At 35.8% G+C, this 16,014-nt stretch overlaps 2 protein-coding genes across 2 annotated transcripts; both read right to left on the reverse strand.

Annotated features, from left to right (window-relative positions):
• Positions 1–5,570: 5,570 nt before the first annotated feature.
• LOC149006664 (ribulose-phosphate 3-epimerase, chloroplastic-like) lies at positions 5,571–10,836 on the reverse strand. Its single transcript, XM_089165447.1, has 9 exons — positions 10,593–10,836; positions 10,012–10,126; positions 9,072–9,212; positions 8,821–8,934; positions 7,992–8,070; positions 6,825–6,934; positions 6,634–6,690; positions 5,816–5,885; positions 5,571–5,688 (listed from the first exon to the last, which is right to left on the reverse strand). The coding sequence occupies exons 1-9, from the start codon at positions 10,709–10,711 to the stop codon at positions 5,639–5,641; spliced, it is 855 nt and encodes a 284-aa protein (XP_089021573.1). The 5' UTR covers positions 10,712–10,836; the 3' UTR covers positions 5,571–5,638.
• Positions 10,837–14,169: 3,333 nt separating this feature from the next.
• Positions 14,170–14,742, reverse strand: LOC149006665 (3'-5' exonuclease-like). The gene has a single exon (XM_089165505.1). The coding sequence runs from the start codon at positions 14,740–14,742 to the stop codon at positions 14,170–14,172; it is 573 nt and encodes a 190-aa protein (XP_089021631.1).
• Between the last annotated feature and the right edge of the window lie 1,272 nt (positions 14,743–16,014).

Consider the following 16,014-nt stretch of genomic DNA (forward strand, 5'->3'; position numbering starts at 1 on the left):
TTTTCTCTAGTCTATTTCTGGCTTCAATTTTGTCTCCTGCAGGAACGATGGACACTGGAATGAGGTTGGCAATCCTTTCCACTTGTCTGATATGTGATGTAAAGCAAGAAAAAGTAGAGGAGGCCCTCAGTGGCCTTGTTGAGATTCTTCAATGAAGGACTAGTTTGCAATCCAAACCTCCACTACATCTTTTTATCATAATCTCTACAATATTGAAGGGCCTGTTTAGTTATATAAATCTAGTGATTTATTCATAAATCTTTTTTGTCTCTCTTCCCCTATGGAGTAAGTAATCTCGAAGCTTAATATTCTGTTCTGTTACCTTCATTTTTTACACAAGAAAAAAAAAAAAAAAAAAAACATTTTTAATTTATTTCTCAATGCATGTAGATATGGTAGAAAAAACAAAGTAGATGTTACACACATTCTATTCCTGAAAAAAGGGTAAATCCAATGCCAAAGGCTTCCGTGCATGCAAAGTCCCAAGGAGAATAGCAGGTGTGGGGTTGTTTTAGGAGGGAAGATACGACCTCGGTTCCACAGCACCTGGAAAACCGGCTTTTCACGTGGGGGTTTGCCAAGGTATATCAGCCCACATTTCAGATTGTAAAGCTCCAAATGTGGGACTAATTGTAACATTACCTTACTCTTACAAGACGATGACGGTTCCACCCCACCTAGAAAACCGGCTTATCAAGTGGGGGTTTGCCAAGGTATATCAGCCCACATTTCAGCTTGTAAAGCTCCAAATGTGGGACTAACTGTAACATTACCCTACTCTTACAAGACGAGGACGGTTCCACACCACCTAGAAAATCGGCTTATCAAGTGGGGATTTTTGCCAAGGTATATCAGCCCACATTTTAGCTTGTAAAGCTCCAAATGTGGGACTAACTGTAACATTACCCTACTCATACAAGACGAGGACGGTTCCACACCACCTAGATCCAAACCGGCTTATCAAGTGGGGGTTTTTGCCAAGCGTATAACAGCCAACATTTCAACTTGTAAAGCTCCAAAATGTGGGACTAAAGGGAACATTACACCCACTGTTACAAGATGCCACGACTCGGACTCGGCCCACTCTAGGCAACTCCGCTCCGGCGGTGGTGTTTTTCCCCACTCCGGGCAGCCCTTCTCCTAGGTCACCCCTCCAGAGTAAGCCATCCAGCAGGTCGGACCAATGATACGACCTTGGTTCCACACCACCTGGAAAACTGACTTACCAAGTGGGGGTTTGATCCAGAGGTATTATCAGCCTACAATTGGGAAGCTTGTCAAGGCTCCAAATGTGGGACTAACTGTAACAGAAGTAGGGGTAATTTTTCTATGTAGCCTTACCCAAGTAGTTTTTGCTAAGAGGCTGTCTTGATGCCTCGACCTTCTACTATAACTGTAGTGCATCGACAATTGCACTAAGGCCTGTCCCTTGATAGTTGCCATACACACCGCTAGTGATGGCAATTGTGACTTGTTATTGCTCTTCTTATACAATAGGTTAATGGTATAACTCTCCCTAGACCTACTAGTAGTAGTTTTTCAATCGATAAGGTTATCAAAATTAAACCCTTAATAATTTATGAAACAAGAAGGATTAACCAACTAAACTTTGCAAACCCTAGATAGGAAAATTTTGTTACTTCTACACCCAAAATGAATTGAAAAATGAGTGGTCTTGGTAGTCCAAAGGTAACTAAAGCAAAGCAAAATCCATACCATTCAAACAATCCTCCGATCATGCTACTTGATTCATTAGTGTGAAATGGCCACTAAGCTTGTTTGATGAATTGACCATGCATTCGGTTTGGTATTCAAAGCTTTGAAAGCATCCGACTATATATCTATGTATCTATTCTGCCAAATCTTTCTATTATTAAAAACGATTGGTACTAGAGCAAATTGTGTTGATACCCCAAAATTGAGGCTATAAAGCATTGACACTCCACTTTATATTTAAAAAACACAGAGATCCCAAAATTGAATTTTTATTGGATATACTTGTCAAATTTATCACTAAAAATATTTAAATAACTGTTTATTTTAAAAAATATCCCAATAATAAACCGTGTCTAAAAGGTTTTCAATGACAAATTGGACAAATATATTTAATGAAAATCCAATTTTGAGGTCTATGTGTTTTTCAAACATAAAGTGGGGTGTCAATGCTTTAAGGCCTCCATTTTAGATGCTAGTGTAATTTGCTCTAAAAACTAGATATCTTTATACATTTTCTATCACTGTAGACATCTTTATACATTTTCTATCAACCATGCAACAACTAACTTTGCAAATATAAGCACTACTTGAAAGTCCATAGGTAGATGGCAAAGCCTTGAGTTTGCGAGATATTTTGGTTAGGAAAATTTTAACACTAACCCAAGTGATCTTGATTAATTTCTAAGCCATCTTAAAACTGAAATTAAAATTTCTGGAACATTATGACGCAACATATAGCGTAGAACAAATAACTCTGATAACTGAAAATTGTTATTCAATTGTGGAAATTCCCTTACGAGATAACAATGACTCCTATTTATAGCCAAGAAATCCTAAAAATATTAAGAAAATAAAACAAAACTAAAATGTTTTAAAATTAAGAGTCAAATATTTATGTTTTTAAGCATCATTTTGACTGTCGGATTCCATCGTTTAGTGGGCTTTCAGGCTACTTTTAGTTTCCTAGTCAAAGGGTAAACCTAAATATAGATGTTGTAGTGCTCGAAAAACCGTTTATGCCCTATAACTCTTCCTAGATTAAAAGTTAAGCCTGTTTCAAGGATTACCATAAAACTGCATCACATTGGTAGACCTCACAACTTCTCCTTGTACAAATCAAATGCATTCAATTTAGTAAATATAATGACAAACAAAAATTTTGTAGCAACTCAATCAATCCAACTATCTTGACAGTATATGATACAAAGATGTGGGTTTAGGAACTGGTCAAGACAGAAATTGGAGTAAACTTAGCTAAGGAACTGGTAAAAAGTTCTTTAAAATTATGAGATCCCTATACAATATACGCTACACTAGCTACACTAGCTCCACACCGATATGAATTTTGGTTACAAGAGACTTCTTTGACATTTTATTTTACAGGCAACCACAGATTTTTACCAGTACCTGTACAAGTGAGGCAAATTAGCTATAAGTGTGCCACTTTTATTTTGTCTTGTGCAATTTTTTTATCTGCGATCATGAAAAGAAACTATGTCGCATTAGATACTATAAAAGATGGAACCGCAATTATCTTGCAGCCAAAAGAGTACAGAAATTATGTATATGAACCACAATCAAACCATATGAAAAATAATCTGGACTTTCTACTACCAGAAATTATGAAAAGGAATGCCCAGGAACAGAAGAAAAAAGAATATATAATGAAATATAAGCCTGTAATGAATTTAAAAAAAATACATAACTCAGAAAGGAGGAATGACTAATTTGTGCCATGAATGTCTGTAACTCAGATTACTTGCAGAAGTTGGCAAAATGCTATTGCTTGCATTCACTTTGCATGTAATCAACACCTAAAAGGAAAAACTGACCTTTGCAATTCATTACTGATTTCAGTCTCTTTAAATGAGAAAGTTTGGTGGAAACTGTAGCTATAAGAATTGCCTAGCACAGACAGACAATCCGCTGAACCTAACTTTGATTCGCCGAATACCACTTCCCTAAACTTCAGAATGTCGATCTTGAATGTATATCTAAAATCATAAATCTGAGAGATGCTACGAGAGCTCTACCAAGTGAATAGTTGTCAAGGCATGGCCTTAGCACCCAGGTGGATTTTCTCTAGTCTAGGCAATGACTTCCTTATTGGTGTTGGACCCTAAACTCTATTTATGTGTAATATCAGTTAAGTAAATATTCGAAATTTGGAATTTCGTTTACCTAAGATATTCTTCATAGACAAGCAAACTGCCCCCTATTTGAATCCAATACAACAACAACAACCAATAAGCCTTTCTTTCAGCTAAATGGGGTTGGCTACATGATTCTTGCCTTCCAATCAGTTCTTTTTGAAGCCATGCTATAGATGCAAGGCCTAAGCCATGCATGTCCATTTTTAGCACTTCTCTTAAGGTTATCTTAGTCTGCACCTAGTTCTTCTACTTCTTTCTGAATTAAATTGCGTCTCCGTAGAGGGCATATAAAGGGTTCCGGTGAATGTGGCCTCACCACATTAATCGATTTTTTGGTAACTTAATATTTATCAAAGCTACTCCCAAACCGGCTCTAATATGATCATTTCTTCCTAGTTTTATCATCATCCATTTAAACGTCCGCATTTATGCTACATTGAGTTTATCTTCATGATGCTTCTTAACAGCCTAACAATCTATGTCATACATCATAGTTGGTTGTACAACAATATAGAATCTTCAACTATTCAACAAGGATGGGGTTCATTGTTGTTACTTGAGGTCTTGATGGCTCTTTGTTAGTGCCTTCTAGGCCCTCTTAGCCTCATTGCCCCCCTTCTTTCCCCCTTGTGTTTTTCTTCCCTTTGGGACGTTTATATTATATTATATATTCATCTAAAAAAAAAATAAAAAAATAAAATAAAATAGATTTTTAACTATTGTTGAAATTCTTAACTTTCTATTTCTAGGTCCTTCCTCAAATCTAAAAATTTTATAAATATTAGTGTAATAAAAATAAAATCATTTTAGCAATTAATTTTCGTTGAGAACAAAAGCATTTCTCTAAATCAGGAGCACTTGAATGACCCCTTTTTTTCTTTCGAGAATAGTATAAACCAAATATGGTAATAGTTATATCAGGACCATGATCACTTCCAAGAACAATGTAATCCAAATGTCATGTTTAATATTTCGAACTTCCAATGGCTTGCTTGTTCATTTTTGTTCACTCCTAGTTCTAAGTTGATTTTCTTATGACTTTATGACTTATGTGACTTAATATTGAATTTGGATGACTTGGTGAGGCATAATGTTAATTTTGAATACTTGATAATGTAAAGCATATATTGTAGCATACTAAACAAAGTAAGAAATGAGGGGGAAAAATAACACTTGGGCAACATAGTTACCTACAAGACATGATATTTGTCAATATATCGTACTTTCATATCATAAAAATTATGTCATACTATGATTATTTTCCAAGAGGGTTCAAGAACCCCTCTCAAAAGCAAGTCCATTGGCTTTAATGCATTCTGTGACCGAAATTTAGATGGGTACAAACAATTTACATATAATCAAGCCCAATGATACAAGCATGAATTTGTCTTTCGACACACACGCACGCACACACACCACACAAAATTTCTTTAAGAAGCAAGATAACCGTCTAATGCAGCAATTGTACAAAATAAGATTGTTATTTCCTGTTCATTTCTATGAAACAAATAAACGCCCTGGTGTCTTACATAAGTCAATAACTAATTTGCAATGTAACTCATGCATAATTTGACAGACTAAATATTTTCACTTCTACTATTTTACAATACACAGCCAAGTGAGTAACAAGATAATTCATTTTATTGCTGAAGGCACACCTCGCAAATTCATTGAAATTATGCTATATGTCAACAAGGATACTTACGAGGAAGTGAAGAACACTGCATTTTGTAATGATAAGATAAGACTCTTGATGAGATGTCCAAACTTTATACTGCAACTGCTACAGGCTTTTTGCTGGTCTTTATTCCTTTAATAGCTGCAATATAGTTGCTTTAGATGCAATTTAATTGCATGCATACATTTCCATGTATTCAATCACGTTGAATTTAACAAAAATAATCTGGGAAAAAAAATTCATTCTGATAAAGAGAACGAATCCAAACCTTCAGCATAATTTTTAGCTCCAAAGACAGCAGAACCAGCAACTAAAGCATTGGCTCCTGCTTCAATAACCTGCCAGAAATGATTGTAATTTTAGGCAAACCCTTACCAAGAAAGAATTAATTCTAGGCAAACAATAGTAGATCATAATCCAAAGAATACAAGTTGTAAAGCTAAGATTAAAAAAAATAAAATGTTTAACTCAGAGAAGACAGAAGTATGATCCGCCTACATAAAGAAGTGTCTCCGCCCCCCCCCCCATCACTTTAAAAGGCCTCATAATCTGGACTATCCATTCATTAAGGATAACTTTCTAAAGAAAAGCTTTCCATTATATTATAGAGTAATTAAGAAGTGGAATCCGCTCAGTCAAATAGGAAGAATTCTCCGGATTGAACAAAGGTTGAACCAGCCAGAGGGTGCTTTCAACCCACCAATTAAAAATCCAAATGAATTTATAATACATATGTTTTTCACCCCTGTGCATGAACATATGTGCATTTCTGCGAGAGAATCATATCTTTCTAGTGATGGAAGAAAAATGAGTGAACAAACACAGGATAGCTGTTCAGCATCATAGTACCCTGAGTTTTTTTTTTCAAAAAAGGTCAAAACAGATGGGAGATATAATATACAAGCTTCCTTTCTTTTTATAATTTCTCAAATCAGTATGTATATGCCAATATAATGGGAATATATACTGTTGGGATAAGGCTAAGCCAGCTCTAAGTCTTCAGTATTGGATAACTCCACACTGTTTTGTCTCACTCGCTCTTTACCACCAAGGAACAAAAGAACAAGGATAGAATGAAAGACATACCTTATATGCATTTGCTGGACCAACTCCACCATCAACTTCAATCCATGGGTTCACACCCTGAATAAGCAAGTAACCAAATATTAAGGAAGCTTTAGGAAGCTTTTCTACTCTATTTTGGTTCACACAGACTGGAGCTCCAAATTAAATGGTGGAAAAATGATGACTTGAGGAAAAAATAAAAACTTCATCACCTTTGCAACACACATCCTTCTCAAGTCTGAGATTTTCTTTACTTGACTCTCAATAAAGCTCTGTCCACCAAATCCAGGGTTGACCGACATAATTAACACCAGGTCAACCACTGCACATGTATAAAAAGACAAAGTGGTCAACTCCATACCCGAAGGCTGAATGGGTCCTAACTCTCAAATGTGATTAGGTCTTAAAACATCATAGTGGAAAAAATAATAGAAATGACATTTATAAAGGAACTCTTGAATGTACATAAGAGTTGCAGCGAAGCTGCAACGAAGCAGCAGCTTATTTCTCAATTTCTAGGCGTTGTCTTCAAAAGGTTCATATTTGTCTTTGACTTTCTAAATAGGTCATACCCACTGCATAAGGCTCTTGCATTTAGCAAGGTCTAGGGAAAAAATTACCCCTATTGCCAGGTGAACGCACGACCAAGCCTTCAGCATGCGAGCACTTGATAAGGCGCTGACCCTCACTTCTCCACTCCATAAATATTTGTAATAAAATTGTTAAAACATCTTTTCTCTATTGAGAGAATTTTTTATTATTATCATTTATATTTAAGCATAGCCTGATTGAGAGTAGGATTGCTAACCCAATATTCAAGAATCTTGGCTTTATTAGGTGGTAAATGGTTGGAAGGGCAAAGATGTTACTGACACATTTTTTAGAAACTAGGAGAAACTTCACTTGCTCCACCAGTTCCACATTCTCCCTTCAAAATCTAACCGTACTTAATGATAGATTCACCCTTGTAAATCTAACACTAGAACAATTGTTTCCACATCCTTATTTCTCAATGCCCTTCTGAGTTCTTGTTATTGGCAGGAAGTCCTTAACTAAATTCTCTTTCATATCTTGTCAGTTTTCCTCAGGCATATCTGACTATCGTACTTTCTCTCACTTCAGAAAAGTAGGAGAAAGCAGAATGTCAAATTAGTAGACTTGTAGGAAGCATGTCAGCTTAGCAGGACATTTTGTTCTCTATTGAAGTTAAAGTCAATGATCACAGACCCAACAACAAAAATACAGAGCTAAATTCTTGACTGAATCTGATCCAGAAAAATAAATCAAGGTTTTCAGGAAAAGCTACATTAATAAGTAATAGTCCCTTAAGTTACAAATCATCAAAGGCACCTCTAACTGATAATGTATATAGATATTACCATCAAGAACATATTCAATGGCAGTTAGAGGGGTAGCAGGGTTTAAGACGACTCCTGCTTTGGCTCCCAGGCTTTTGATCTGAATCATAAAAGGCAGGTAAATGTGTCAAAATACATGCTTAAAGACTTTCCTTTTTTTTTTTTTTTTTTTTTTTGGGAGGGGGGGGGGAGATGGTGGGGGCAACACAGAACAAACTAAAGACAATTCAGAAGACTATACACAAGCAAGCTGCATAGGGATTAATCTTAAGCTCGTAAGTGAAGACAGCTCTTAAGCATGTAGCCCCCACTCTGAGGTCCCAGTTAACCAATGTAAGGCTATCCAGATTTGCTATTTTGGGATTCAAATGGCAATTACCATCAGGGTAGCCCCTATTTTTGGGATTCAATTGGCAGCCACCATCAGGGAGGAACAAGTGACAGTGTTCTGATACAATATTGAAGCTCCCAAGTTAAAAGCTTAAACAAGTAAGTGGAGTTACCTACCAAATGTATAGACAGAATCCTGAGGTCTTGGTTGACCAACTTGGGAGTGGAGCTGTTCATAACATCCTCATCATCACCCAGTTCAAATGGATTAGAGTACTAAAGTTATATCCATGGGACATTGATCCTATGTATGAATGTGCAGAGACAAAAGGGGCTTTTCAGACCATCACAATTCTTAGAATTCTGATATACGCATTGTTTTTGTGATTATAACCCATCAAAGTAGAGGGAAACCTCTGCCATTTACAGATAAATAAATATCCTTCACTCATACTCACCGTCAGCCCCCTGCCCTTTCAAACAAACAAATAGTCCTGAAATGCAGAGATGAAGATCTTACTTGATTAACTGTTCGATGCAAATGTATGGTGGCAGATTGCTCACAGTGAACACTGACAATGTCTGCTCCAGCCTTGATAAAGTCAGGTACCCGCTGCTCAGGCTCCACAATCATCTAAAAGGGTTTTCACATTAGAGCTAATCTCATTTAATGTAAGGATTCATTTAACAGTCATGTTCCTTCCAGGAATCAGATCATGGATCAATGCACCATGCTATTCAAGAAAAGGAGGAAGAGATGAACAAGATTACCAGATGTACGTCCAATGGAAGATCAGTCACTGGGCGCAAGGCGTCAACCACAAGCGGCCCAATTGTAATATTTGGCACGAAGCATCCATCCATCACATCAACATGAATCCAATCACATCCTGCCACCTCCACTGCTTTTACCTAGTTAAAATGAGAATGAAGCTAAATCACCCATGGGAAATATGTAAATTGATTTCCTATTCTTTTCTCAACTTATCATTCTTTTGACAAATTTAAATATATAGGCATAGAAGGGAGGAAAATGTCACTTTCAATATTAAATTATAATAGGTGCCAGACAAAAAAAGGAGGTATACAAGAAAATCAGCACTTGTTTTTAAATTTGCATAGTTTGCTTCCCAAGACAGGCTATAAAACAGAAACATTTAATAAAAACCTAAGCAAAGTAACAAACCCAGCATTAGTGAACTCCAGAGCATGATGTAAAATTATTCAGTGTAGAAAATGCAGACACCTCTTTTGATCCAGAGGAAGTCCAATACAATCAAGGAAAAAGAACTGCCAGAAGAATAGTCCATTTATTGAAGAGTTAAAGTTTTAAAGAATACCTAACTATGCAAGTATAACTAATACTAGATTATAGAATGACCAATGGAAAGCAGGTTGTGGATCAAATCAATCTATCACAAAAACAAAATCCTATTCATAAGACAATAACATTCATTTACTTAGAAGACCAAAGTGCAACACTGATGAGAGACATCTTTTACTACAACTGCACTAAAAAAGATGAAAGCAGATACCTCTAAATTTTACCTACTATGATAAATGTTTATAGATCAACTGAAAATAACAAACTAAATAAAATAGGTAACGAATTAATCATCATAGGGAACCCAGTGAGTCATACTTTTTCCCTCAATTATATCACAAAGAATCTCAAACTAGAAATTGAAAAATTACAGTTCAAAAAGAATACCTGTTCGCCCAATTTGGCAAAGTTGGCTGAGAGGATAGATGGAGAAACAATGATGTCGGTTTTGGAGTATTTATCAACACGGGATGATGCCTTCACGGTCACCTGGTACTTTCGCCTGAAATGTGAACAAAGAAAATCAACTTGAAGATATCAAAACTGGGACGTGAACCACTAAACCATATTAAAGAATACAAAACATCTTAAATAGACCACATAAAAATTAAATGCATTGTTCCAAGTTCAGCTCGACATAATCACAAAGACCCAAAAGCAATTCAGATAACCCAATATTCCTATCTTAAATCCCAAATCCTACTTTGCATGTCTCCATGCCATTCACCCATACTCAAACAACAGCTTACATGAAATTTAACTTCAAATCTGTCTGATCTGGAGTAGAACATAGTTGATAGTTTTGCTTCTTTTCTCACAAAACATAGTTACATTCTAAATCAAACAACCAAAAAGCTAAGCCACAAGGAAATTCCACCATTGGGTTTTATAGACATCAAGCAAAGTAAATGGCTATACAGTGGCTCAACCCAAAATAGAGGGGATTGAGATTATCATCAGGAAGATACCTTGTTGAGGTGAATGAATTAGGATTAGGGAGAGATGACTTCCGAAGTTTAATGCCCCCACCAAATCCACTGATTTGGGATTGAATGGAAGTCGAACACAACGAAGCTGCTATAGCCATTTCTCCCTTTTCCTGTTCTTCTCGATCTCGAAATTTAATCGGTCAAAATAAATGGTATCTTCACTTCTCTTCGTCTCACACCAGTCGCTCAAAGCCTAGGTTTGTGTCTCCCGCAAGTCACGAGTCAAAAGACTCAGAGAATCCCAACTAAACAAGAGGATGAATCAGCGCAGGACACCTGTAATCTTTCTTGTCGGGTTCTTTATCTTCAACGGTTGGTTCTCCAGCTAACCTTCTTTAGATTATCCTCAGCCATACCTTCTGACTACAAATTTTATTCAATGCTCAATATACAATTGTACATTCTGAAGAGAATTCCGAATATGCTTGAGTATTCATTCCCCTAAATCAGTCAAATTTGTCAAATTCTAATAAATTATTCACAGCCAAATGTCAATTTTTGTTCCAACTGAAACTTTAAAAATCTGCCTGTATGAAATTTTTTTTCTATAATTTAACCTCAAATTAAAAATTGAAAAACAAATTGTAAACAGAAACACCGGTTTCGGTTCTGCCTTGGATATATTCGATTGTTATCTCAATTGACCAGGGCATGAAGGTTCATAATTAGGAATAACATTTACATTTTGGCTCATGAACATAGAAGCTTATACGAAAAAAGGACAGAGAAGCTTATACGGAAAAAAAGTTACATCCCCAAGAGACAAACCCAATGTTCCACACAAAGGGGTTAATAGCTAAATTCATGATTAGCAGAAGAGCAAAGGAGAAAAAAGCATCTTCATCCCAAGAGGTTCTTTCCAATCAGGTAGCAAGCGTAGGCATTAATGGTAGTATATTTGATCTGTTCATCACTAAGTGAGAATCTCATTCTCTGGCTTTTACTGGTTTGATTTGTTAGATTTCAATAAAATTCTTTATTTTTTACCAAAAACAAGAGAATCTCATTCTCCCACTTGGAGCAACTAACACTTGGATTCTTCCCAACATGAAAACCCAAAACTTTTTGTGCCAACTCGGCTAATCCAGCATTTACAGGACTCCCATAAACCCTAGCAGCAAGTGGACCCAACTCATTCCCCAAGCTTTGAAATAAGAAAAAAGTGTGTATTACCAAGATTTTTCATCGGAAATTATGGAAGTTATTACCTTCTTGCAGTTTCCAACCTTTTCCATTGCCATGAAATTCTTTTTATCTCTGAGATCATAACCGTGTCAATCCCTTTTCTCCGAGTACCTAGGACAAGACTGTTTCAATTCCCTAACCAAGAATGGCCGGTTTTGCACTTAAAATATAATCTTTGAGAAAATTTTTGATGTACAAAAAATAATGGAGGTAGAGGATCTGAATTGAAAAATATAACTCCATTTCTTGAAGTTAAGATTATATTTTTTGTACATCAAAAATTTTCTCTCGCAATCCACCACATAGAGCATCCGGGCTTTTTTATATCAGGTTAACTATAAGAAAAAAAATTTGACCTATAAAGTATTGGGGATGGAGTTCAAGATAGAGGATCAGAACTCTATACTTTTCCATATGAAGTCCGAAAACTCTAGACCCAATCCTTACCCAATCTATAACATCAATTGTTTGAGAAAAAGAAAAGAAAAAAAATCAAATCATCCAAGCTGATACAGAAGTGGTTGGATGACGTTTGTGGGTAAGTTGATGTAGAGTCTAAAGAAGAAAGCCATTTCCAAACTTTCTGGGCCACCAGCAGTTATGTGTGATGGAAATTTTGGGCTTTCAGACTAGAAAACCTTTGGAGGTTTGTGGAGCATATTGATTGTATTTCTCTACGGCAATGAGATTTCAAATATTCAAAAAGAAATCTACATGAAAAATATATTAGAGAATAACTATAGAAGAGAATCAATAAATAGAACTTAATTGGTATGAGATGATTTATTTCATTTTGCATTCAATCCTTCTGTCCACGGACCACGCATTTTTTTGGAGTGATGAGGGTTTGGCATTCTAGATATATGATGGGGTCTAATCTGAATTGCTAAAGACTATCAATGGTTTGACGGGTTTTCATCACGTTTATTTCTAACAAGCAAGTGGACGATGCATCCATGTCCTTATGGATGAGTGACATGTGTCCAAAGGTTCATTATCAAAAGATTAAGGTTAGATTTATAAAGTTTTTTTTTTAAATTTTAATTTAATGTTAATCCTTTGATGTGATTTACGGATATGTATCACTCATCCACAAAGAAATAGATAATCCGTGTCTTCGTTAGAAATGAAGAGAATAAAATTCCATGATTTGGCATTCCAAATACTCTAATAGGAATCCAGAGAAAGATAAGAGGGGTTAATCGGTAATTGCTCTGTCTTAAATTTGGATTATTCATGTTCACTTAAGAGGGGTTGTATGGCAACGAATCTGTGCCAAAATTCCCAATTCAGCACAGAATCCATTTTTTATACTTCTGAGCTGAAATGGACAAATTTGGCATAGAATTGTTGCCATAATCTTGTATGACTGGACACAGATGGACACATTTCTCCTGCCCATCTTGGCACAGAATCTTGTATGGTATGTACGACTTTTGTGCCAAAATGGGCATATTTTTTTAATAAAATATTTAAAAAAGATAAATATAAAATAATTAAAAAATACGTAAATATGCTGGTTCAATTCATACACAGAGGCTCATATAACCTTAGAGATTTAATCTAGACAGTGTTGTATAAGTGTTGGTTCATTCATTTTGGGGTCAAAATTTGTATTAGGGTTTTGGAGGTTTTCTTCCTCCTCACTCGTGCGACAATAAGCTCTCTGGTTCTCTCTTTTCTCCTCTGTGGTTTCTTGTTTCTTTTGGTGTAGGAAGGCTGGGATCGAGTTGTTTATGGTGATTTGAGATCTTGGTTGTGACGTCATGACTCGATTGTGATGCTTGTACAGATTTTGTAATTTTAAAAAATTTCATTATAGTGTGTCGAACTCTCATTGCGCTCCGGAGACGTAAGTTCATTTAAACTGGACTCCATTATCAAACCTTGCCTCTTTTCTTTGTGAATCAACGAGTAAAGACTGAGAAAATCCCAGCTAAACCAGAGGATGAATCAACGCAGTACAACTGTAATCCTTCTTTTTGGGTTTATTTTATCTTCAACGGTTGGTTCTGCAGCTAGCTAACCCTTATATAGATTATCGTCACCATATGCTTCTGACTGAAAATCATTCAATACTCAATATAGAACCAAACAGAACCACCGGTTTCGATTCTGCCTTGGGTATATTGGATTGTTATCTCAATTTAGGGAACGAAGGTATAGAGAACAGCATTTGTGTTTTGGCTTAGGTAAAAAACTCGACCTTTGAACCTGGAAGCCTACTTCAAAAGAAGAAGAAGAAGAAGTGATATACCCAAAACGTCAAATTACTGTTGCTTCACACAGATGGGTTAATAGCTAAATTGCATATTTATTAATATTTTATAACCAAATTATTAGCAGAACAGCAAAGGAGAAGAAAGCATCTTCATTCAAAGAGCTTCTTTCCAATCAGGTAGCAAGCATAGGCATCAATGGTAGCATATTTGATCTGTTCATCAGTGAGAATCCCATTGTCCCACTTGGAGCAACGAACACTTGCATTCTTCTCAACATGAAATCCCACAACTTGATGTGCCAACTCGGCTAATCCAGCATTCCCAGGATTCCCATGACCCCTGCTAGAAGCAATTGGACCCAACTCAATAGCATTCTTACATGCAATACCATAATCGTGGAGCTTAGCGATGTCTCCAGTTATTCCAACACCAACAAAGGAAACATCACCATCAGCTATCAAGTTCTTGAGAGAATCAGGAACCACATTAAGGTAACGCATTTGTATAATAAGGCAACGAGTGCCTAAGCAAAGCTGGAGCAGTGCAACCCTCTTGTCTGCAGAGTTAGGGTTCCACTCCAGGTCCAGTCCAATGATGGGTTTTGCATTGCCTGCACAGAGATTCCTTAGTTCCATCACATGAGTATCCAACATTGAAGCATTCTTGATGACTGTTGCTTGAACCCTAACACCACCTCCAACATCTACATTGTAAGAAGACATCTTTGGAGCAGTGGAAGAAAATTAGAATATTACTCTTGGATGTTTAAGCTGAGAAGAGGCTCTTATATATACAGATTGGCTTCCTCTAGTGCTGGTGAAAGTTTTCACTCTTTCTTTGAGAACTGGATAACTCCCATTATATTTCACATTTCCAAGGCTCTTCCTCTCTGAAGGTCAAATTTTCTAAGCTTCGAGATAAGAAAAGATGGTTGTTACTTTGACTTGCCCTTGGAAATTATGAAATCTGTTATTTCCCTTTCAATTCCCAGAATTTTTTCTTGTTGCCATGAACTGTTGACAAGACTATTCCACTAACCAACAATTAAACTTTGAACTTGGCTTCAGCCTTCAATAATGGGTTTGTGAGAAACCATTATATCTGGTTTGGTTTATTTGAAAGCTGCAGCAGGTTGAATCTGATCGTCAAGGTCAATTGAGATCCTGGTTCTCAATGGGGAAACATTGAAGTTGAAGTCAAGCCATTGGTTAGGCCAAACAATAGGTTCAGATTCAAACAAAAATTTAGTACAGAACTTCATATACAAAAGTACGTGTAACGGCATTTTAGATGATTTTGTATAGGGTTCCTCCATTGTATTTCTCAAAATACCTATCCTTGAGAGTATTTGTAGACACCCTAATTCTAAATGGACTTCCAAAGTTTTTCTATATGTATCATACTATCACATCACATCATACTATTATATTATATTATATTTATATTAATGTATATTAATATATGATATTATCATATTGTATTATTTTATATTATACTAGTATATAAGTGCATGTACTCTTTTTTCGTAGCACATCTTTTTCTTGACCTTTATTCAAATATCATATTTTGTTGTTGTTGTCATTTTTTATCTAAATTATTAATACCCTTTATATTTTTCTTTTTCTTAAATTTGCAAAATCAAGTCAGACAATTTAATAAATTTTAGTAACAAACTCTTCATTTCTTACCTTAATTAAATTTAAAATAATAAAATAATAATAATAATAATAACATTAGGAATCTCTCTTCTATCAATCACTAAAAAGTTTTTTTTAGTGAAGTATAAATGATTGCTTTTGTTCTGCTATTAAAAATGGATTGTGGTAGTTTAATGACTGGTTAGTGGTATTAAAAATTGAAAGTCTATTTGGATGGCTCTAAGTGAGTCCCATCTACTTCAATGTTATTTGTCATTATCAGGAAATAGATCAAAAGCGTGAAAAAATGATGGGCAGCAAATTGGATTTCGTGTTTGCTGAGAAAAAAAATTCAGT

Source organism: Hakea prostrata, chromosome 8, assembly GCF_041222555.1.
Source record: "Hakea prostrata isolate BN-2017 chromosome 8, UWA_Hpros_2, whole genome shotgun sequence".
In the NCBI taxonomy this organism is placed as follows: domain Eukaryota; kingdom Viridiplantae; phylum Streptophyta; class Magnoliopsida; order Proteales; family Proteaceae; genus Hakea; species Hakea prostrata.

Coding starts and splice junctions, on each gene's coding strand:
- LOC149006664 (XM_089165447.1), bottom strand. CDS start 10,711: ATGGCTATAGCAGCTTCGTTGTGTTCGACTTCCATTCAATCCCAAATC. Junction 9,213..10,011: donor TTGCCAAATTGGGCGAACAG/GTATTCTTTTTG, acceptor CATTTTAACTAG/GTAAAAGCAGTGGAGGTGGC. Junction 8,071..8,820: donor TGCATCGAACAGTTAATCAA/GTAAGATCTTCA, acceptor TTTATGATTCAG/ATCAAAAGCCTGGGAGCCAA.
- LOC149006665 (XM_089165505.1), bottom strand. CDS start 14,742: ATGTCTTCTTACAATGTAGATGTTGGAGGTGGTGTTAGGGTTCAAGCA.